This window comes from Diceros bicornis, chromosome 6, assembly GCF_020826845.1.
Source record: "Diceros bicornis minor isolate mBicDic1 chromosome 6, mDicBic1.mat.cur, whole genome shotgun sequence".
Taxonomy (NCBI): Eukaryota; Metazoa; Chordata; class Mammalia; order Perissodactyla; family Rhinocerotidae; genus Diceros; species Diceros bicornis.
In genome coordinates this window covers 65,757,791-65,781,307 of record NC_080745.1, presented here as the reverse complement: position 1 = coordinate 65,781,307, position 23,517 = coordinate 65,757,791, and the positions used below count along the sequence as shown (strand labels likewise).

At 46.9% G+C, this 23,517-nt stretch overlaps 1 protein-coding gene across 1 annotated transcript in view; it reads left to right on the top strand.

Moving 5' to 3' along the window:
* The window catches only part of SEC31B (SEC31 homolog B, COPII coat complex component), a 31,859-nt gene extending 9,049 nt beyond the window's left edge, over positions 1-22,810 (top strand). Inside the window, 24 exon segments of the mRNA XM_058543777.1 lie at positions 3,262-3,457; positions 3,661-3,756; positions 4,698-4,841; positions 5,204-5,346; positions 6,212-6,311; positions 6,443-6,613; positions 7,465-7,599; positions 10,188-10,418; positions 12,420-12,494; positions 12,754-12,852; positions 13,477-13,576; positions 14,091-14,269; positions 14,528-14,654; positions 15,036-15,181; positions 15,916-16,089; positions 16,597-16,758; positions 18,804-18,981; positions 19,407-19,721; positions 19,980-20,038; positions 20,347-20,435; positions 20,437-20,494; positions 20,781-20,900; positions 21,357-21,428; positions 21,657-22,810. Of these exon segments, the coding sequence (XP_058399760.1) occupies positions 3,262-3,457; positions 3,661-3,756; positions 4,698-4,841; positions 5,204-5,346; positions 6,212-6,311; positions 6,443-6,613; positions 7,465-7,599; positions 10,188-10,418; positions 12,420-12,494; positions 12,754-12,852; positions 13,477-13,576; positions 14,091-14,269; positions 14,528-14,654; positions 15,036-15,181; positions 15,916-16,089; positions 16,597-16,758; positions 18,804-18,981; positions 19,407-19,721; positions 19,980-20,038; positions 20,347-20,435; positions 20,437-20,494; positions 20,781-20,900; positions 21,357-21,428; positions 21,657-21,836 (3,349 nt within the window). The 3' untranslated portion in view covers positions 21,837-22,810.
* Positions 22,811-23,517: the final 707 nt, after the last annotated feature.

The window sequence follows — 23,517 nt, the reverse complement described above, 5'->3', positions numbered from 1 at the left end:
GATCTCCATAACCTTGGTATGACCCATCCTCTAGTAACATGGAGAAAGTAGGTGATCTATCTTTCAGTACCTTTATCTCAGTTCTAGCTACTTGGGGAGCACTGTGACCTCTCTTTGAGTGCCTGTGTAAGGGACAACACCAAGCAGAAAAAGATCACTTTGTGTACTTCTCTTAGTTTTTCTCTTTCCAAGACTTGCCTTCTCTCTAGAGACATCAAGATCACCGAGTGGACAGAGAATGGGCTTTGTTATTGGACAGACCTGGGTTCCAATCCCATCTCTGCCATCTGCTCTCCTCTTGGGCATGTTATTTAACTTCTCTGACCCTGTTTTCTCTGCTGTACACTCGGGATCCATAGTGGGCACATAGTAGCCTGGTTCATACTAGGCATTCAGAGAAGTGATTCTCCTGTAGGACAGCTGTCACTCCACTCCATTGCCTTCATTCTCCAGCTTGGAGCACTGCCTTCACCACTCTGTTTGACTTTGAGGAAACTTGGAATCCCTCAGCTCTTTTGGCCTGGATGTGGACAAACTCTTTTTCACTTTAGTTCACTAATATGAGGTTGGGATTTTTCCAAAGAAAACTTACTAAGCAAATAAAAGCAAAATCCAAAACAAAGAAGTACATAAATCATGGAAGCAAGAATTTATACAGCACACATTCCTAATCATAAGGTAGCTGAAGCTTGGCCTCAGATGAGCTTATCTGGTGCTACCTTCTGATCTAAGAGGCCTCAGTTTCTTCTCTTCAGCCTTGTCTTTTTTTTTTTTTTTTTTTTCTTTTTTTGCCAAAAACATAGTCATGAGCTGGTTGTTAGGGCTGATTCTATCTTTATGAAATTCAGCTTCTTCCCCTGTTGTTCTAGGCTGGTATGCAGTCTGATGTATCTGTAGTACAGTGGTTTTCAACCCTGGCTCGTTGGTAGAATCACCTGGGGGCTCTTGTTAAAAACGTAGACTCTGAGGTCCTATCTCTGGAATTTCTGCTTCACCAGGTCTAGGTAGGAATCAAAGAACTGGTATTTTCTTTAGGTGCCAGCCATCATTCTGTGATGCCATATGGTCTCCATCATTGCCATCATTATCATGGGAACCTCTTTAGCAAAGAATTCCACCTGTATTCTCATGTTTTGAAAGTTTCCACATTCCTATACAGACTCTCCTCCCTATACTTTCTCCTTGAATCTCTTGGTTTCTATTTTCAGGCCAAAGGCCATCTTTTTTGTTTTTTAACTTTTTATTTGAAAAATATTCGACCATAGAAAAGTTGCAGAATGTTACAGAGAACAATTATATACCTTCTCTTAGATTCATCAGTTGTTAACAGTTTGTCACATTTGCTCACATGCTTGTACACTCTCTTTCTACACACACACACACACACACACACACACACACACACGGCTATCTCTTGTTCCCTGTCTGTTTGCAGAGCAGAGATGATTGACACTCCTTGAGCCTACTGAATAGTCAAGTCCCCTTCCTTGCTTAACTTATCCCAAGTGGTTCCACTGTTGCGGGTGTTCTCTATCATGTTCTATTTGGGCTGCAGCTTCACCCTTACTAGTGAAGTAGTTAACAATAGGAATGTACTTTATATGTGCTTACTGAAAGAAAATCATTTTGTCACATTCTGTGTTCTGCATTTCAGTCACTCTAAAGTAACTGGGCTCTATTCTCTAACCCTTTGGTGACACCCCCCTGAGGTCTCAGGTACCTTTTACTCTGGTCTATGTGTCATGTGTTCTGACCACACTGAGGTCACTGCAGCCTCTTCTACCATTCCCATGTGAGTTTTTCACTGGCCATACCCTCTTCTGGTTCCTCTGTGACCTATTATGGGCTTCTCTAGCTACTCTGTTGACTTGCCTTCTGCCCACACTGAGCTCTAGCTCCTGGAGGACATGGCAGCCTCTTGAGCCAGTATATGGCAGAACACATTCTTCTGCCATATTCTTCTGAATACATTAAGATCAGTGCAACCTTAGAAAACATAGCCTTTCTGACGGTGGCTTTAGAGCCATCATTTGTGTCGACTTTGCTGTTTTGTCCAGATGTTGACCTACTCTGAACTAGTGCTTAGCTCTTAACTTCTGACAGGTTGGCTCTGCTCTAATGACTGGCCGAACAGGTTCCTGCCCAGTCACCCCACTCAATTTCTTTGCTGACTGTTCCCAGGGTGTGGAAACATTTCATTTCAATTGGGGATCTTATGAAATCATTCGATGTGAAATTTAGTTTCTCTGAAGGGCTGTGGAAATATCCTTGGCTAGCTGTGAAATAGAGGACAGACCCTCTAAGAGGCTTTGGAGATTTCACATGCCTTCCCTGGGGGCTTTGCAGAGTACCCTTACTTGTCTGCAGGGGGCCCAGGGTCCACGTTTTTCTTTTGTGCAAGACACTGGCAGTGTCTTGTGGGAAGCATCCTCAGAGAGCCAGAAAAGTGTTTCCCAAGTGTGTGTTTATTCTTCGTGCCTCTGTGTCTCTGGGGCTTGCCTGTTGCAGCCACGTAGCAGCTCCAGTGAGCCAGCCATGTCGGGGAAGCATGGGGTGGAGAGATCCTTGGGTCTTTTCTCACTTCCAGCTTGAGAGGGAAGACAGGATAGCACTTGTTGGTCTCAGGAACCTGCTTTGAGTCAGGTACAGAAGAGTTTGGATCTTCCTCTAAACAAAAGACAGTATTTTATGATGGTTAGAAGCTCTGGCTCTGAAATAAGGTGGGCCTGGTTTTGAACCTTGACTCTACCACTTCCTATAGACGTTTCATAACTTCTCTGTGCCTTAGTTTCCTTAATTGAAAATGGAGTTAATAACAATATTTCATGGGGTGTTGAACATTAAATCAGCTAATACATGTAAAGCACTTAAAACAGTGCCTGGTATATAGTAAGTATTCAATAAGTGTTAGTTGTTGTTGTTATTTGAGTTGTGAGGATTAAGTGAAGTAATCTCTTTGAAGTATTTTTCACTGAGCCTAGATAACCCCAATAATATTAACTTTAAAAAAAGCATTCCCACACAACTCCAAGGCAGTGGCCTCCTGGCTTCTAGTATAATATAGGTGGAGTATTTATTTAGAGAAGGGGCAAGACCGGGCAGAAGAGACCTCTGTTCTGTGTTTGGGAAATGAGGAAGACAGGCAGGCCCCGGCTAGGGGTGGGGATGCCTTCATAATGGCAGAGGCTGACAAGGATGCCCACCCTCTGCTTACTGCCGTGGATCTGAGTTGGTGCTGATGCCAGTTCCTCCTCTTTGTAGGTTCCACAAGCTGATCTGGGGGAGCTTTGGCAATGGGCTTCTGGAAGGCTCCGGGGTTATTGCAGGCGGCGGGGACAATGGCATGCTTACTCTATACAATGTGACCCACATCCTGTCTTCGGGGAAGGAGCCTGTGATTGCCCAGAGACAGAAGCACACAGGTGCTGTCAGAGCCCTCGACTTTAATCCTTTCCAGGTACTACATTTCAGTTGGTCAGACATGGCCAAGCCATGGAGCAACAGATCTGAATGGAAGTGTTCACTTGTGACCTCCAGTCGGTAACTCTGAACCTTCCCCAGGCTGTTATGGAAGAGGCTTTAGAAGTCCCAAATGTGAGTCTTTTTCCTGTTCTCATCTCTTCCTGGGATGGTGTCTCCAAAGGCCTATTCTTCATACAGGGCAACCTCCTTGCCTCAGGGGCCAATGATTCTGAAATCTTCATTTGGGATTTGAATAACCTGAGTGTGCCAGTGACCCCAGGATCCAAGTCATAGGTGAGGAGGCTCCCGGGGCTGCTGCTTAGAGTGTGCAGCTGATTTTCCCAGGGAAAGTCTTGAATTCTGGAGACAGCTAGAGCACAGGAGATTTCAGCCTTTACCACTGGAGGGCAATAAAGCTCCACAGACTAACATGCTACCAGCCAGATAATAGCAGGAATGGAGGGAAGGGTAAGGGGGGGGGGGTTGTTTTGTGGTCATTAACTATCCTAGGGGTTTCTGGAAGGAAAATGAAGAAGGGTGGGGGAGTAAAAGACTTTGAGAGGAGGAGTGAGAGTACTCTTTATCATAGTGTAGCTTAGGCAGAGTTGGGTAGGGCTCTGGGCTCAGCGGAGGGAGGCAAGAGGACACCGAGATATACCCTTGTCCTTCCTGTGGGGAGGGTCAGCCTTGTCTCTGTATCTGGTTCTGCCATGCAGCTGGGGGTCTGGGTATCTCTGTCTCTGAGTGTACCTGTCTGTCAGTCTCTAACTGGGCCCATCTTTTTGCTTCCTGGCTTTTCTCTATCTTATGCTTACAGTATTATGAGGTAACTTAAGTAGGAATTTGATGCCTTGTGCCCTAAAAGTAGCAATGGCTTTTCTTTCTGCCTCACTCTCTCTGGGGGTCCTGGGTGTCTGTTTCCCTCCCTCCCTCACCTTCCTCCTTCTCTCCCTCTCTGTCATAGACAAGAGGGCTGTTTTTAAATCTTGGCTCAGGAGCACCTTGGGATAGGAGTAAAACCCAAGTGTGCCTGCCATTTTCTCTGCTGTACACCAGTACCCTAAAGCATCCTCTCTGGAAAATTCAACTCCCTGTTCCCTGGGATTGTCTTGGTTTGGGTAGCCCCATGTTTACTCTTGGGCTTTCTCTGGATGGTTGGGAGCAGTGGAACAGCAGATGTCTCTTGGTTTGGGGGTGACAAGTTGTCCTCCACCCCTGACCCCTTCCTGCCTCAGCAGCCCCTAGAAGACATCAAGGCACTCTCTTGGAACCAGCAAGTTCAACACATTCTGTCTTCTGCTCACCCCAGTGGCAAGGCAATTGTGTGGGATCTCAGGAAGAATGAACCTATCATTAAAGTCAGTGATCACAGCAATAGGGTGAGTTGTGGAAGTAGAATACAGGCTTGGACTCTGCCTTCTCTCTTGTATGTAGCCATTGGAACTGCTCTTTCCCTGGCCAGGGTTCTGCTTTTAGCTGTTGCCCATGTGGATTCAGCCCCTTAGCAGATTTCCTATTGAGACTGAAAGCTTAGGGAAGCTAAACAGAGGTGATCTGGAGGCTTCCTAGCACTCCTTACTTATTCATGATCATCACTTATTACTTAATGGCTGTGATGTTCCCAGTCACATAGAAGAAACCCAAAATCTACCCTCACAGTAGTCCCATTACAATGGGCATAAAAAGTTCATAACCAAAAGAGTCAGGTTACATCACCCATTGAGGTCTGCTTTGTTCACAGATGCACTGCTCAGGACTGGCCTGGCACCCAGACATAGCCACCCAGTTGGTGCTATGCTCAGAAGATGATCATCTCCCAGTGATTCAGCTGTGGGACTTGCGTTTTGCCTCCTCGCCCCTGAAGGTGCTGGAGAGCCACAGCAGGTATCATCTCAAACCCCATCCACATCCTTGGTGGGTGAGGGGAGAGGGCGCATAACTGACCAGGGTAGGAGGCAATGATGCCTCACTTTAGCTACCAAACGTCCCTCCTCGCTTCAAAGCCATCCCAGTGAACACACAATCACCCAGTCCAACCTCCAACCCCAACCAAGAGGACTCCTTTAGACCCAGAGGTTATGGAGAAGAGCCTGAGATTCCATGTAACTTCCAGAGATGGGAGTGCGGATGGGGTCATGAGAAATATTGGAGCCAGTGTTTAGTCCCCCTGGGAGAGTCCCCAGGCTCTGATCTGAGGATAATGGTTTCTTTAAGTGATGAAGTTGCTTCCTCCAAGACTTCTTCTTAATAAAAGAACCTTGGCTCCTGTCTATCCTCTGAACAGGCCTGCCTCTGAGGCTGTAGCTCTTGGGCCCACAGCAGAGAAAGCAGCCCCACAGTCTCTTCTTTCTAAGTAAAGGGCCACGTTGCCTTTATACCTCCTTGCAGACTTATGAGAATTAGGTCCTCGCTACCCTCCTGGGATAAAAGCACCCGAAGGGGTAGGTGTTTGCCTGATTCATACTGATTCATAGTCCCTACTGTACAATCAGGGAGAAGAAGCAGGCCACCCTGCAGTGACCTATGGGAGGCAGAGTGGTACAGGTGTACTGCACAGGCTCTGGGATTTGACTTGCATTCTGGCTCTGTGACTGCTAAAAGTTACTTAATTTTTCAAAGCCTCATTTTCCTCATTTGTAAAATGACATCAGAACGCTTATTTTATGGGGATGAGATTTATCCAGGATATGTAAGGCACCCTTATATAGGCATTCAACAAATGTTAGTTCCTCTTTCCTTTCCTTTTTAGGGGGATCTTGTCAGTGTCATGGAGCCAGGCTGATGCTGAGCTGCTGCTCAGTAGTGCCAAAGACAACCAGATCTTATGCTGGAACCTGGGGAGCAGCGAGGTATGCTGGCCCTTCTGTGGGCCTGCTGGGATGGTAGATGAGGTGGTAGAGGAATCCCTGCTGCAGCTCTGTGTTCTGGGTTGCCTTACCTAAGTCAGAGTTTCCCTAATGGTTGTGTTCCCTCGTGTTAGGTGGTATATAAGCTACCCACACAGAGCAGCTGGTGCTTTGATGTGCAGTGGTGCCCTCGAGACCCTGCGGTGTTCTCTGCTTCCTCCTTCGATGGCTGAATCAGTTTGTACTCTGTGATGGGTAGGAGCTGGGAAGTCCAGCAGATGAGACAGGCTGACAAGATTTGAAGGGCTATATGGAGAATGCTGGAGGGAAGGGGCTGTCTCTGTTTGGAGGCAGAGAGGACATATGGCCTGGGAAAAAGTGGAGACTATTGGAGACTGGGAGACCAGGGCCCTGGGTTTGGGAGGACAGCCCTTCTTCCTGGGAAGATGTCAATTTCTGCCACAATACAAAGGAAGCCTTCACCTGGGCTCTTTTTTCCTCTTGTTTTCATTTACATTTTCTTTTATTGAGGTAACCATTGGTTTATAATGTTATATAGATTTCAGGTGTACATTATAATTAGACTTCTTTATATACTATATTGTGTTCACCACCAAAAGTCTAGTTTCCATCTGTCACTGTACAAATGACCTGCTTTACCCATTTTACCCTCCCCCCATTCCCCTTCCCTCTAGTGACTACTAATCTATTCTCTGTATCTGTGGTTTATCTTCCACATATGAGTGAAATTATATGATATTTGTCTTTCTCTGTCTGACTTATTTCACTTAGCAAAATTCCATCAAGATCCATGCATATTGTCCTAAATTTTGTTCTTGGTTGTTCCCTGTGGTATTTCAGGGACACTGGACCTCCGTACTAGGACCATTATTTTTGAAGTATGAACTGTCTTACCTCGCTCTCTCCTATAGATCCATTTTGTGTCACACTCTACTGTAGACCTTGGATGCAGTATGCTTTCCAAGAGTCCTACCCTCCCTGCCAGTCCCATCGCCATCCCCTGAAATATGGGAGTCCAGGCTTTGTGGGCCAAATTAAGTATCTCAAGGATTCCTCCCCAAATGGAGTTTGTAGGTGGAGTTACTGGCTAAGCCATCACTTCAGGCTGGTGATGCAGATGTCCTTTTACTCCCAGATCTCTTCTTCCTTCAGCAAAGGCCAGCCTCTCCCACCATTGCAGGTGCCAGAGCAAGTAGCCCAAGCATCATTGATACCTCCCTTGAAAAAACCCCCCAAATGGATGAGAAGGCCAGCAGGCGTTTCATTTGCTGTAAGTGTAGTGTGTGTATGGTTGTATGGGTGTGGTTGTATGCGTGTATATGTGTTTGTCAAGCCTACTGTGTGCGTAGCATGGAGCTATGTTCTATAGGAGTTTTATTTCCACTGCCTGTGTCTCAGATCAGGTCCCACTTTACCATTACGATGGCTTCCTTCTCTACCCCATCGCCCTGCTTGCTGTGCTAGTCTTGTCTAAAACGAATTGATTGCTTGAGACTTCTTGGTTATGGAGAACAGCCTGAGATTACACCGGATTTTTTCTTTAATCCTTATATGTCTGGGCTGGTAGTGGTTCCAGACATGGAAGGATTAGAATACAAAGCAGGAGGGAGCCAGCCCCATGGCCTAGTGGTTAAGTCCGGTGCACTCGCTTTGGCCACCTGCGTTTGGTTGCCAGGCATGGACCTATACCGCTCATCGGTGGCCATGCTTTGGCTGCAGCCCACATACAAAATAGAGGAAGACTGGCACAGATGTTAGCTCAGGGTGGATCTTCCTCAGCAAAAAAAAAAAAAAAGAAAGAAAAAACAAAAGAATATAAAGCAGGAAAGAGAAAAATGCAGATTTCATCCTGTCACTCCTCTGCTCAAAACTTTTGACCCCCATTGCCTTATAGACTCAAGACCAAATGTCCACAGGGCCCCATTTACCTTTCCAGTTTTTATGCTCACGTGTTCCCTGTGCTCCAGTTACATGTGACTCCTTTCTGTTCCACAAATAATTCTTCAACTCTGCTGCCTCCACCTGTACCCTACCCTTCAGCTTCTCTCCTGGGCCATTGAATCCTACTGCAGCCTTTCAATGTCACTCACTTAAATGCCACCCCCTCCATGATACCTGTCTTTAACCCTGGTCAAACGTAACCTCACTTCTGTAATCTCACAGAGTCACACTCCTGTAATGATACATTCTAACTCTACTAAAGTTATTTATATACATGTCTGGAGACCCTACTAAGTAATAGACTCCTGGAGGATAGGGACATCTTATTCGTTTTTATCCCTAAAGCAGTGCTTCTCAAACTTTAATGTGCATACAAATCGCTTGGGGTCTTATTAAAATTCAGATTCTGGTTCGTCTCGGGTAGGACCCAAGATTCTGATTGCCCAACAAGTTCTCGAGTGATGCCCTTGCTGCTGGTCTGAGGAGCAGCAAGGCCCTAGAGCACCTAGCTCAGTCAGGTGCTTTAAATATTAGGTTTGAATTAAAAATGGATGTATAAAAGTAGAGCTTCTTATTTTCAGAGCCAACAGTTTTATTAGGGAGGTAAGATCAACACTCTGAGGAGGCAGTGAGGTGAAGAATTCTGAGGTCAAGAGGCCTGAATTCTTATTATAATTCTGTCACTTATTAGCTAGGTAACCTTGGGCAAGTCACTTACCTAAGGACTTCTGTGTTCTTATCTTCAAAATGGGGATAGTACTTAATACCTGCTCAGCTGTTGTTAGTGAGTTGACATGAACCTCAAATAAGAATATATGTAAGCGCTTTGTAAAACTATCACGTACTATACAAATCAAAAGTTAAGATGGGTTTCTTTAGCACTAATCTGTCGTGTAGATTTTATGCTGTGGGAGTCAAGAGAAGAATTCTGACTGGGAAAGCTCGTTAAGGAGGGGTTCTCAGGAAGGGAAGTAGTGAACGGTTCAGGACTAAAGCCGTGGTTGTCAACCGTGCTGCAGTTGCAGTAACCTGAAGAACTTTAAAAAATACTGATGCCAGGTCCCACCCCCAGAGATTTTGGTTTTATTGTCTTGGGTACAGCCTGGTGGCTCTGGATAGCTCCCCAGTTGCTTTTAGTGTGCAGCTAAGGTGGAGAACTGCTGGAGTAAAGGAACTTGACTCAAGTCTGCTTTTGTGCCAGATGCTTTATATAAAGTACCTAATTTGGTGAGAAGGGTGCTCAGGTGAGGGTGTTGTGGTGTGTGAAGGCACAGACAGGAATGAACTGGGCATTTTGGGGATGTGGAACGATCACATAAATGAGCAGGGAGAGAAATGCTGGAGAGGCAGTTCTGGCTCTGATTTTGGAGGATTTTGTGCACTACAGGCAGAGGGGCTTATGCTTTCTCCTCTGGCCTTGTGAAACCATTACAAGCTCCTGAGTAGCAGCAGGTATAGGGTGGTAGTCTAAGGCTTGGATTGGAGGAGGAAAAACCCAGAGGCTAGCAAGCTATTCCAGTAATCTAGGTGTACTAGCACTGGGAACGGGACGAGGGGACCTGCATGAGAGACATTGAATAAAATAAAACTTTGTTGTTGCTTGGCTGTAGAGACTGTGATAATGCCAAGGTGTTTAGTCCAGGTGACTGGGAGAATGGTGGTACCAGGACAGGTGAGGAGAAGATGAGTACCATGTGCTGAAGTTTTAAGCTGATGGTGCTAAAAGTGCAGGGGTGGTTTTGGTATAGGGGCATATTCCATACTCAGTTCTTGATGCTATTCCACCCCCAGGAGTTCTCTTATTATTGATTTCCTATCCTAGGGTCAACCAATAGATAGCCTTTCCTGTGATCCTGACTTGGTGTTAATTTTTAACTTGAAGGTATGACCTTTACCCATATTGTTTTTCCTCACCAGTTTGGGGGGAAGCTGGTTACCTTTGGCCTCCCCAGCACACCTGCCCATCAGGTGCCACAGCCTTGCCTCCGCCTAGTCTTTATCAGTCAAGTCACCACAGAATCTGAATTCCTGATGCGGTCAGCTGAGCTGCAGGAGGCCCTGGGATCAGGAAATCTCCTGAATTATCGTCAGAACAAGATCCAGCAAACATCACTGCAAAGTGAAAAGATGCTCTGGCAGTTCCTGAAGGTAGGAAGCCTGAAAGCTGGCTGCTCAGAAGTGTTTCCCCAAAGCCGTGTATTCCAACCTCTGTGAACTCCAGGAGATGTGCAGCTACACTGTGACCCAGATTACAGAGGCCCTAACCCCTATTAGGTTTTTTCCTACATGACACCCACCTTGTGGACACAGAATAAATCTTTACCCTTTACCAGAGGCTCAGAGACATTTGCGGCTAGGGAAGCTGAGGAGTACAAGTGACATTTGCCTTTGTTGCTACTCTTGGTGATGTCCTGGATACTTTACCAGAGCCAAGGTGGAAGCTTTCACGGTGCCATGCCAAAGGGCAGATAAGGCAATAGAAAGGGAGAAGAAGGGAAGAAGATTGGCTGGAAGGGTACATTGTCATGAAAAGGCTTTGAGTTTGTTTCAAGTCACACAAGGTAAGTCATTGTGGTGGGACTCAGTGCTCAGGTCCCACTCTACTCTGGAGGCATTGCTTCAGTTCCGGCACTAATTTAATTTCAAGTTGGTTATGACACCAGGAGGAGTGCTATACCTGTCAAAGGAATTGCTCAAATGAGAAGAGAGGGGTGAAGGAAGAAAGAGAAATAACTGACTAGACAGGCAGTGAGTGGATTTTCAGATCTTTGGGATTGTAGAGAAGAATGAAAAAAGGAAGACAAAGCCATCCCAGGGAGTCTGAGAAGGACTTGGGGACCTGTGCTTCAGACATAGTAGAACTTTATGGAGGTAGACACCAGGAATCTGGAAAAGGAAACGATTTGAGAAAGATCAGCAACTACAGAGTGAAGCTGGAAAAAGATGTGGGAAGAGTAAGAAATGATGCTTTTGTTATAAGCAGGATACAGGTAATAGCTCCAGGAATGGTGGAGTGAGAAAGAGAATAGAGGGTATGATCAGGAGTTCAGCCTTTACTCTGCTGAACAAAGGAGGCAGCTGTGCCCATAGGACAGAGGGGAGTCTGGTTGAAAAGCTAACCAAGAGCTGTCCATCATGATGGTCCTGAAGCTGAATGTGGGTGAACATTTCCAAGGAAAAGCATGGAAGAAGGAGGGGCCCTGAGAGACTATGAGAAAGATGGTAGTCAGAATTCACGGTTAAGTGGAAGATAAATGAAGGGCCCAGGCCAGCTAACCCAGATTAGGGTGAGGTTTCAGGATGGCTCAACCCTCAGAATCTGGAACCCTGAATGGGTAGGCTGACTTTACTATATCCTTCCAACTTCCACCAGGAGTGTTCTCAACTAGACGTTTAGACTCACAAGACTACGGCAGGCTCGTGGCATCAGTCTCCTCAGAAGGATATGGGATGGGAACCATAGCTTGTCAGCAGGGCAGCATTGGGTGGTTTTCTTCTGTGGGAGTCCTTGCAGCAGTCCATGCAGCAGTTCAGAGTTCTCTCCTTCAGTTTTCCAGAAGACAGCTCAGGTGCAAGGAGATGAGATGTACATCAGGCAAGTGTGTAAGTTGCCCTGGCTTAGAAGGTTTATGCCCATGACAGACAACATCTCTTGTACCAACTCCAAAAGCATAGTCTCTAGAATCCCTATAAGGGATCTTTTCAGTTAGAAGAGTCTTTGCAATCAAGCAAGCCTAGAGGATGGTGTCCACATTGACACTATAAATAATAGTTTATATTTTATATAGTTTTATTTATAGTTTATATAGTTCCAGTCCAGATGCAATTTACCAGTCACAAGCAATGTTGCCTAGAAACGTAGCTGACATTTTACTCTTATCACCTTACCAGGGTAATAGATCTAGGAAGTCAACTGAAGGTCCAATTCTCATGCAGAAGAGGGAAAGGGTTTTGTTAGCACTATGCCCATAGCCCAGCAGGAATCAAAGCTGGGGAGAAAAGGGGAGAGATCATGTTGGTCTCAGTAGGGCACTTCTGCTAGTACAAAGAACTGTATTTGAGGGTACACTGGCACAGATGACCAGCTGGTACAGGAGAGGGTCATTCACATTCATTTAATAGAGACTTCTGTGTTTTGTGGTTCCTTAGGTGACCTTAGAGCAAGACTCCAGAGTGGAATTCCTAAAGCTCTTGGGATACAGTAAAGATGAGCTTCAAAAGGAGGTAAGCTGCTTTCACATCAGAAACATGTACTTGATGCAGAGATTAAGAGAATCCTGCCAGCGGAAACCATCTCAGAATACCTCTTCCTGGGCTTCATTAATGCATATACAAACATTTTACCTCCTGGTGGTAGGCTTTTTCCCAGGAAAATAGCTCAAGGATCTTAGAAAGTCCAGTTGGTGGGGTATGGAAGTGGGAAGAAAGCATAATGCTTGTTTGACCTTGTGCTAGGAAGAGTAGTACTCATAGGTCTCTGCAGGTGGCCATGTGGTTGAAGAGTGACGTGGGGCTGGGTGAGAGCCCTCAGCTCAAGGGAGATGACCTCAGCAGTAACAGACAGCAGGCCTTCTGCAGCCAGGTGTGGTAGAAACCCAGCTAGCCAGGCCTAGGGTAGCACGGGAGATCTACCTTTAGGGTAGCTTCACCTTCCTGGCCCTTTGCTTTGCTCTCATTTGCTTTACCCTTTGCTCAGCTTCTGTAGAATTCTTCAAACTCCTCAATCTCTTGGAAGCACAGTGAGACACAGAGTCCATAAGCTTTTGGGCTGGAGTGGAGGTGTGTTTTTTTTTTTTTTTCAAATGGATGCATTTTATTATATGGAAATTATACTTCAATGAAGTTGATATATTTTTTCCCCCCAAAGCCCCAGTAGATGTTGTATGTCATAGCTGCACATCCTTCTAGTTGCTGTATGTGGGACGCGGCCTCAGCATGGCCAGAGAAGTGGTGCATCGGTGCGCGCCCGGGATCTTAACCCGGGCTGCCAGCAGCAGAGCGCGCACACTTAACCGCTGAGCCACAGGGCTGGCCTGGAGCTGTGTTTTAATCATGAACTAGAGCCCTTCCCAAACCTTACCAGGTTATTCTTTTAACTTTACCCATTAAGGACCAAACAGTAGAGCTCCCAGAGAAAGCTACTAAGCCAGCTCTCGGTCTCTAGGGTTCATTTCCTAAGTAGCCACCTCTGTCCTTTCTTGTACAGGCCTCCAAACACACCACCGAGGAAGCTTCTACCTCCTCAACCTTCTTTGATGAGCTGGTCCCTCAGAACATGACTCCATGGGAGATCCCCATCACAGAAGGTACCCTGACCCTGAGGGAGAGAAACCCTCTGCATGGGAGTAGATGGGCTCAGAGTTCTCAGACTTGAGGACATTTCCTTTTTGTCCCCTGTCTCCTGCCTCCCTCCCACCATCACAAATGCTAGGTGATTCTGTTACCAGTTAGAGCTCTCTCTGGCTGTAGATTTTCTTGGATGGCCTTCTACCAAGATATTTTTTTTTTCTGTCCTTCTGTCTTCTTGCTTGAAGGACTGTGACCCTGTTCTTGCTGAGCAAGCACACATCACAGCTGTGTTACTACCACACGAGTCCTTCCCTCATCTTAGGTCCTATCTTTAGAGAGTTACCACCATACCTGGGCACCCCAGGACACCCCACTGCATTTTGTTGTTGAGGAGTGAAACTTGGGAATTTTGTTTGGGGCAGGGGAGGCTGAGTGATACAGAGATATAGGAGGTGTGCTGTGGGCCCTGCAGGGGACAGGAAGCTAGGGTCTGAGGGCACACTAACGTGGAGGGGGTGCCTCTGCCTGTAGACACTGACGGACTGCTGAGCCAGGCTCTCCTGCTTGGAGAACTGGGCCCTGCTGTGGAACTGTGTTTGAAGGAAGAGAACTTTGCTGATGCCATCATCCTGGCCCAGGCTGGGGGCACAGATCTGCTAAAGCAAACACAGGAGCGCTACTTGGCCAAGAAGAAAACCAGAATCTCCTCGGTAACTGCCCACCATGCATGAGAGGAGGGGAGGGCATTACTTGGACCTTGTCAGGTGGATGCCCACACCTTGGGACTAGAGTTTAGAGCATCTGCCTGTCCCTCTTTCCACTCTAACCACCCCGACCTCACCCCTAGCCCCTAGTCAGTGGTCTACAGGAAGCCTGCTCATGAGTGGCTTTTTTTTTTAGCATATCCCTGTGCGTGACTCCTGCTGCCTGGGTGGCTGATGGCCTCCTTCCCTCTCTGCCCGTTACAGCTTATAGCCTGTGTTGTGTGGAAGAATTGGAAGGATATGGTGTGTTCCTGTAGCCTGCAGAACTGGAGAGAGGCACTGGCCTTGCTACTGACATACTCAGAGCCAGAAAAATTCCCTGAGCTTTGTGGTAAGTGGCCCTAGGCTTCAGGATGGAGTGGTGTGACTCCAGCATGGAGTTAATGGACACACTGAGGGAAGAGGCAGAGGAGCATCCCGAGCTCTGGGAAGCCAGGCCATGTTGTCAGGGCCAAGGTCTGGTTCAGCTGGGAGGCAAGGACTACAGTGCATGCCCCTACTTTCTGTAGGGATCATTTGTTGTCCTGTTTTTCTTGTCACATCTTGATGCAAGAGCTTTGCCATTCACTATAGAGCAGAGTTAGCCTCACTTGTCCAAAGCTACTGTGGTCACTTGTCCCATAGCTCATGGTCTTCCACCTATTTCCAAACTGGAGAAGGAGGAGGAGCACAGGGAAGCTGTGCCATGAAAGAAGTTTCTATCTCTCTGCAGGCGTGCTGGGTACTCGCATGGAGCAGGAGGGCGGCAGGGCACTAACCTCTGAAGCCAGACTCTGTTATGTGTGCTCAGGGAGTGTGGAGCGGCTGGTGGAGTGCTGGGCAAAATGCCAGCAGGCTTCATCCCCCATGGCTCTACAGGTACCCCTTCTCTGCAGGGCTCTGTTCTCTCCATACAAGACCCTTAGGAGAGGCTAGTGGTGGGGATGTGCAGGGACATCAGAGGTGAGTCTTCTGGGTACCCAGGCTGGAATCAGGGTATTAGGGAAGAGAGAAGGGCCCTCAATGTCTGGGGCCTTCTCCCAAGGATAAGCTATCAATACTTCCTTCCCTCCTTCTCAGCTGGGGGAGACTGAGCAGCAGCTGCTTAGGTATTAACCTTCATAATTTTTTCCCACTTCAGATTTGGATATACAAGTTTATTCTATATTTGAGTAATTGTGAACCTGGGCCTTCTATTAGCTGCTATGAAAAGTTCTGTGGATCTAAATTGTACCAGACACTCACTCTGCAGGTGACCAGGGAAGGAGGGGGTCACAGACTCATGGGGAGACAAAGTCACACATGAAACAATAATATAAGAGAGTCTGAAATTGATGATGTACTAGCAGAAAGGGTAAAGAAAGCAAAAAAAGAGGCAGAGAGTCTAAAACCCAGATGGGCCCAGTCAAGGCCAATGCTAACAGCTTGGAGGTGTAGCCGAGTGGCCCTTGTCTAACTGTCGTGTCTTTTGTATATCATCACCTGCTGCCTTCACCTGGCTATGGCCAGGTGCCCTCATACCCACAGTGGGAAGTCCCTGGGTGAGCTGCCAGGGATTAGAGAGCAAGATGTGCTTTGAAGAGGACTGACTGCCCTCATCTTTGTTCCTATAGGACTTGATGGAGAAAGTGATGGTCCTTAACAGGAGCTTGGAGCTACTACGTGGTCCTAATGGCGTGAGCCCAGGTCCTGCCACAACCTACAGGGTCACTCAGTATGCCACCTTCCTGGCAGCCCAGGGCAGCCTGGCCACTGCCATGAGCTACCTACCTACTGAGAGTGCTCAGGTGAGTGGGGCCATGTGGAGAAAGCAAACCATTTAATTCAATCATCTAACACTGGCTGAGTGTTAGATGTTCCAGGCACTATGCTAAATGCTGAAGCTCCCAGGATAAATAAGATCTAGTCCTGCAGGAAGCTCACAATATCTTGGGGGAAAATCAGATGTCAATAACTTATAGTGCCATAACAGAAGCTTTTAATAAGCACTGGGGGACTCCAGGGAAGGGGCTGGTTTTGCCTGGAGAAGTCAAGGAAGGCTTTGCAGTGGTTAACACAGTTGAGCTGGACCTTCAAAGAGAAATAGCTTACCAGCAGATGTAGAGCATTTTAGGCAGAAAGAACAGCAAGAAGGGAGGCTTAGCAGGGATTAGAGACCTTTGAGTCATCTCACATGGCTAGAGTGTAGAGGCTCAGCTGAAGTATGAATGCTATATGGGGCCAGGCTTGGAAGAGAGTATGTTTGCTTGTTTTTATTTTACTTAAACAGGTGTTCATTATTATAACTTCTATAGCTACCAATTCAGCAGCTGAGAGATCGGCTTTTTCATGCTCAGGGTTCTGGTGTCCTGGGCCAACCGTCTCCTCCTTTCCCCTTCCCCCGGGTTGTTGTGGGAGCTACCCCTCACTCGAAAGATACATCATCTTACAGATCAGGATTCCAGCCTTATCACCAGGTAAGACGTTGTTTGTTCATTCATTTGTTCATTTATTCAAAAATACTTATCAAGTGTCTACGAGGTGTGGTTCTAGGCACTTGGAATATATCAGTGAACAAAAATGATGAAAATTCCTGCTTTCATAAAGCATAGATTCAGTTATTTTTCTAATAACTGTTTATTGAACAACTGCTAGGCTCTTAGAACAGAAAGGTGCACAAACGATGATCCTTGCCCTTAATTAGCTCATAGCCTAGTGGAAAGATAGATATGTGAAAAATAACTACAGTAAAATTCATAAATGCCATGATTAGGGTATGATAAGGTGCCATGAGATCACACAGAAGAAAGCAGTTTACTCTGGGGGGCAGGGAAAGTTTAGGGAACGTTTCAGAATGAGTATGATGTTTGATCTGAGTCTTGAAGATTAAAAGTTATTTAGGCAAAGGAAGGGGTACGTAAAGGCTGTTTCAGGCAGAGGGAATGGCATGTACAAAGGCAATGAAGGGCGGGTAAACAAAGCTCATTTGAGGAACTAATGTTTTAATGGGGCTGCAAAGCAGGTGTTTGTGGCAGTAGAGTGAGGTTAGATGAAGCTGGGGTAACAGGTAGGAGTTAGATCAGGAAAGACCTGGCATTCTGTGCTCAAGAGCTTAGACTTGACCCTGAGGGCAGTCAGGAGCTATTGAATGGTCTTATGCAGCAGAAGGACTAGCTATGAGTCTGGGAAGGGCAAGGCTGGATGCAGTTAGGAGGCTGTTGCAAGAGATGGTAAGGACGTGAATGACCTAAAGCTGGAGAGTAAGGTTGGATTTGAGATATTTAGTAGGAAGAATAACAGAATTTGGTGATGATTTAGATGAGTGTGTGAAGTGGGGGGACTGACTCCCAGGTTCCTGGCCATAGTGCCCAGATGGACAGGGTGCTGTTAACTTATGCTAACTCATAACACCAGGAGCTTACTAGAGGGGCTAGGGAACAAAATCCAGGGAGATTGTAGATAGAGGTATCAGGAAGAAGCGCTGATGATTCAGCCTGTCCCACCTTTAATTCCCACCCTAGTTTTCTTCTCTCTCTCACCTTCCCCCACCTTCCCCCTCCCTCCTCTCCCTTCTCCTTCCCTACTTTGTTTCTCTCTCTCCCCATCTCCCTGTCTCTTTTCTGTTTTGAAATAATTATAGATTCACAGGAAGGTGCAAAGAGCTGTGCTGGAAAGTCTCATGCATCCCAACCCCATCCCACCCCCATGCCAGTGTCCCACACAACCACAGTACAGTGTCAAAATCAAGAAATTGACATTAGTATAAACCGTAGATTCAGATTTCAGATTCGGATTTCACCAGTTTTACATGTATTCCTGTGTATGTGTGTGTATAACCATATAAGAATTTGCCTTTTCGTCTTTTTAACAGGGTCCTTCACAGATCAAAATATTTTAATTTTATAAGATCCAATTTATAAAGTTTTCCTTCTATGGATTTTCATTTTCATTTTATAATTTTCATCATACAGATCCTGACATGTTTTGTTCAATTCAAACCTAAGTATTTAATTTTCTCGAGTAATGTGAAATCAAATGGTATTGCATTTTTAATTTTGGTTTCTACTTGTTCATTGTCAGTCTATAGAAATGCAGTTGATTTTTGTATGTTAATCTCGTATCCTGTAACTTTTCAGTGTTCAGAAACTCCTAAACTCATTTATTAGTTCTAGGAGTTCTTTATGGATTCCTTGGGCTGAGTTTTGGTAGTGTGTGGTTCTTGAGGAGTTGGTCTTTTTCTTCTAAGTTGTCAAATTTATGAATGTAAAGTTATTTGTAGTATTTCTTTATTATCCTTTTAATGGCTGCAGAGTCGGTTGTAATATTCCCTATTTCATCCTTGATCTTGATGTCTTGTGTCTTCCCTCTTTATCTTTGTCAATCTTTATAGAGATTTATCAATTTTGTTGATTTTTTTTTTGAAGAACTAGCTTTTTGTTTCATTTTCTCTATTGTTTTTCTATTTTCAATTACTTACCTTTTTTTTCCTTTCCAAGTACTGACCCTTTTTTTCTCTTCACAGGTTCCAACTCCATCTCCAAGGCCAAGAATTTTCACACCTCGGTCATCACTGATGATGTCCTTGACACCTTCTCATCATAGCCCTTATCAGGACTCCAGAATGCAGAATACAAGTGACTACAAGGTACCTGGATCCCAGGCAGCCCAGCCTTTGCCCCTGGGCCCTGGGGTAAGGCCTGGTGAGTGACTGAGTGAAGATCTGTGTGGGCAGAGCACAGAGGAAAACAATTGGGATGGCCAGCATGGGTTTGGGAGGCAGTATGTCTGTCTAGTGAGAGGAGCTCAGAATTTGAAGTCTGAATTCCCAGTACTATCACTTACTGGCTTTGTACTTGTGTGCAATATACTTAGCCACTCTGTTTCTTTTGAAAAATGAGAGTAGGTGTTATGTTGGGCATTTCAACAGGATTGTTTTGAGGGTCTACTAAGGAATATAGTTAAAAGTACTTTGTAAATGATAGATCTCCATGCACATGTATTAATCATTTATTACTATTGGAGTTTTTTTTTTTTTATTATTACTGTCCTATTCCTCCCTGATGTGCTCTGAGTGTCTCCCTAATTGAAGTTTGGCGGCAAATGACCTGTTTCTGCTCCACTTCAGCTTTGTCTCAGCTGCAGCTGTTAAGAGGGCCAAGGGCACAAGCTCTTAACCCCATGGGATTCCCTGGAACATGGCCTCTTTCCAGTCCCCTTCCACCTACGGTACCCCCAGACACCATGCAGGCTGCCTCTGCCTCCCTGCCTGAGACTCCTCAACTGCTCCATCTGCTTCCAGTGAGACCACCATGTCTCAGCCCTATGAGCTTCCAGCCCCCAGCCCCTCCTGTCAGCTTCCCTGTGGCACACCCGCCAGGAGGACCAGGTGCTCCATGCTCTAGTGCCATCCCAACCACTGGCATCTTGACTCCTCATCCAGGTCAGTCTTCCTTCCATGGCTTCCCTCATCTAGATCATTGCCTCTCTCTCCTCCCCTCCCCACTACCACCTTGGGAGTCTCTTCCTCAAGCCAATGAACTGGGGCCCCTTGGATTGGAGAATGTCAGCTGAGAGTATGGCTGGTCTATAGAGGGAGGTATGGTGGACTCCAACTAAAATAATTTTGCTGGCCTTCAGACCAAAAATTTCCCATGTTCCTGGACCATGGCCCTAATACCTCTATCTTTGTACTGTATAGGACCTCAAGATTCCTTGAAAAATGCTCTAGCTCCCAGGGGAAACCTCCAGAGGAAAAAGGTCAATGCATTTCTCCCCACCCACTCCGTCATACATTCACCAATGGTTCACATTCTAGTTCCTTACAGAATGCAAGCCAATCCTTCCCATTCTCAGGCTATGCTCTGCCCTCTCTCTTTCCCCACTCATTCTTCTCCCCTAGGCCCCTCCTCTTTCCTTCTTACATACACACACCAGTCTTCCCACTTCCCGGTTCCCCACTCACTATTCTGTCCCCTTGTTCACTTGTAATTTCAGCCGCTCTCTCAAACCAGGGCCTAAGGAGCCTCTCAGCTTAGACTCATGTGCCTTTCTTTCTCTCTATTTAGTTGCCAGAGGCATTTATGCCCCCAGCACCAATTACAGCTCCAGTTATGTGCCTCACCCCTGAGCCGCGCGAGGGGTCCTTTCCTCCCAGCCCCCGTTCCCGGTGTGGGCCATGGTCCCCCTGGAGCGCCTGGAGAATTCAGCCTGCAGGTGACAAGAACAGTGTGTTCCCCTCCCTTGGAAACCTTCTGGCCCTCCCTGGGTGTGGAAAAGCAGAGAGCATGGTGATTGACCTCATTCCTCAGGGTAGAGGCCGACTCTGAGCTAAAGGAGACGGTTGGGGGGCAGATACCAAGTGGCCCTGCTGCAGAGAAGGGAGAGGGCCCCTCTCCCCAACTCTGCTCTGCTCTAGCGGGAGCAGCGTGACGCTGAGTCACTGAGGACTAGTCCTTAGGGAAGCCAGCTTGCCTCTCCTATCTCTCTGCTTCTTCTGCAGCAACTTCGGCAACAACCACCCAAGAAGATGGAAAGGAAGGAGCTGCCCCCAGAGCATCAGTCTTTGAAGACCAGCTTTGAGGTGCTTCTACAACGTCGTTCCCTGTCAGCCACTGACTTAGTGAGTCTGAACCTTCCCCACAGTGCCCCCCTTACCCTTAGCTGGTTCCAGACCCGTTAGTTGTAGTTCCTTGTGTGACTTTTTTCTCACTGTCCCTCGACATGCTGTCTGTATCTTATACTTATTTGATGTCCATGCGGAGTTGATGGGGGGGCTTGTCTAGTCTGAAGTCCAGCTCCTTGGTAGCTGGACCCAACAGCACCAAGACTTAACTCTTGGAAAGGCAGCAGGGAGGACTGGAAGGCGGGTGAAACCAGGAATAAGGAAACCTGTCATTCATTCACTGGCTGTGTGTGCTTGAGCAAGTCACTTACCCTCTTTGGGCCTCCAGTCCTCCTCTGTGAAATGAAAGAAGTAGCATTAAGCCATTTTAGCTCTAATATACTGTGATTCTTTATAGTCCTATGTGGTGTTAGGCTTAGGGGCTGGAGTCAGAATCCATTTCCCTCCCTGCAGAAGACAAAACGGAAGCTGGATGAGGCATCCCAACGTCTGGAATGTCTATATGAAAAGCTCCGCGAGGGGACAGTAAGTACACTTAGCAGTGATCCTCTGCCTTCTGCCCTCCCACCATCACCCGTGGCCAGTGGGAGCTCAGTGTCCCCTCCCCTAGGTCTCACCGACCTGGGTTCCCCACCAGATACATACATCTTGTCTGGACTGGGCTCCAGAACTTAGGTCCTCTCTTATCCTTTCCATGCTGCCAGGGTAGGGGCTGGGTTGGGCTTACTAACCTAAGGTTCAATCGCCTTACAGCTCTCTCCTCATGTCCTGGCTGGGCTCCACGAGGTTGCCCGATGTATGGACGCAGGAAGTTTTGAGCAGGGCCTCACAGTGCATGCCCAGGTGGTGGGCTGCAGCAGCTTCAGTGAGGTCTCCAGCTTCATGCCTGTCCTGAAGGCTGCCCTCACCATTGCTCATAAGCTGCACCTCTAAACCAGGCAGCCTCCCTTGCCAGGAGGCCACTTCTGCTGTTAGTTAACTCCTCCCTGCAGAAAAGGGGAATTTTGGAACAGATTCTGTTTGTTTTTCCCAGCCCTCTTCTCTTGCTGCCAGGTATGTGATGCTGTAGGCTTGGCTCCAAATCACCGGAGTGCCTGCTTTGTACCCCTGTATGCCTGGCCTTCTAGGATCTGCCCAAGGTTCTCTCAGCCTCTGAGGCAAAGCACAGGGCCAGTTCTTTCCCTGATACTGCACTCTGACAGGACCTGGGGCATGCTGTCTTCTCCTCCAGGGTTATTCTGTTTAAGTGGCTTCTGAGAGGGTGGCAGGATCATTACTTCCAAGTCTACCTCTACTGTACCCATATTCTAGGTCTTTTGTTTTTCCCCTTCTGTGGGTTAAGAGCCTGACCTTACCTTCTCCTTGCCTCTGACTTCATATTTCCAGGTCCATATTTCTCTGAGCCACACAGGCCGGGGTAGATTTGACTGTTGAACGTTCACCCTTTGAACAAGTCATGGACCTGAGGGATGAGTACTGAGCAGAACCAAGAGAAGGAACTTTGGCCCTTTTTAAAGGGAACTTCTTATCTGCCAGCATTATTAAGGGTGGACTAGGTTAGGTGGAAGGTGGCAGGGGTGCACTGCCTTTTGCTGGGAGCTGTCTTAGGCTATGAGATAGGAGCAGAGGGACCACTGCCTATGGGGAACAGCCCCTGATTCAAACCATTTGAGCCCTGGCCCAAGGCCCCAGACCATTCATTCTGTGATTATAAGCCCAGTTCTGGAATAGGAGCCATATTAAGGAAAGACTCTCTCCTAGCACTGTTCCTCAAGGGTTGGAGGCCCTTCTCCCCCCTCAGCCCCAGCATGTCTCAGGGCTGCCTTCTCTGGCTGCATCTTCATGGTCGGACACTGCATTTGAAGCATGGATGGACTTAATGTGCAATAAAGCTGCTTTGATTTGGTTTCCTTGGTCATCTCCCAGTTATTGTCTCTTCTGGGTCCTATTTTGCCCTTACCTCTCTTCCTAGTCCCCTTTGTTCTTGCTCCCTGCACCCTAATAAGGCAGAAGAGAGGCTTGGGGACAGATGGGGAGTCAAGAAAGTTGAAGAAAGGAGGGTGTCACTGAATTAGGGTGCAGGGCTTTCACTTTGCAACATTTGTGGCCATTCTGCTGTGTGTGTGTGTGTGTGTGTGTGTGTGTGTGTGTGTGTTTCTGTCTGTCTGTCTCCATCCATGCCTGACGTTCAGCTCCAGGGTTTTCCCCACACCACTTCAGGGCAGAGCTGAGCTACACAAAGAGGCTGGGTGTGAAGCCAGGGGCTGCTATCTTTAATCCTGTTGTAGATCCCATCATGTCTGTGGGCTAGATGTGTGTGTTTGGGAGGAAGGGATTGTTAGGCAGTATTTGTTTGTAAAGCCACTTGCTCTTCAGATAATACTTGCACTAACTTCTATTGATGAAGCAGTGTGAGCCCCAGGAAAGTCCTTTCCCAAAGTGTCTTTGAAGCCAAGAGCCCATTGAAGGGAAGAAAGGCCGGGAGAGGGGATTAGTTTGTTCAGCAGCTGTGAATTTCAGTGGGAGGTTGATGAACTCAGAAGTCTTTGTTTAAATTAAAGGGGGGGAGAAAAAAGCCTCTGCTGGAGCAAGAGCCCCACTTGGGGCCCTGAAC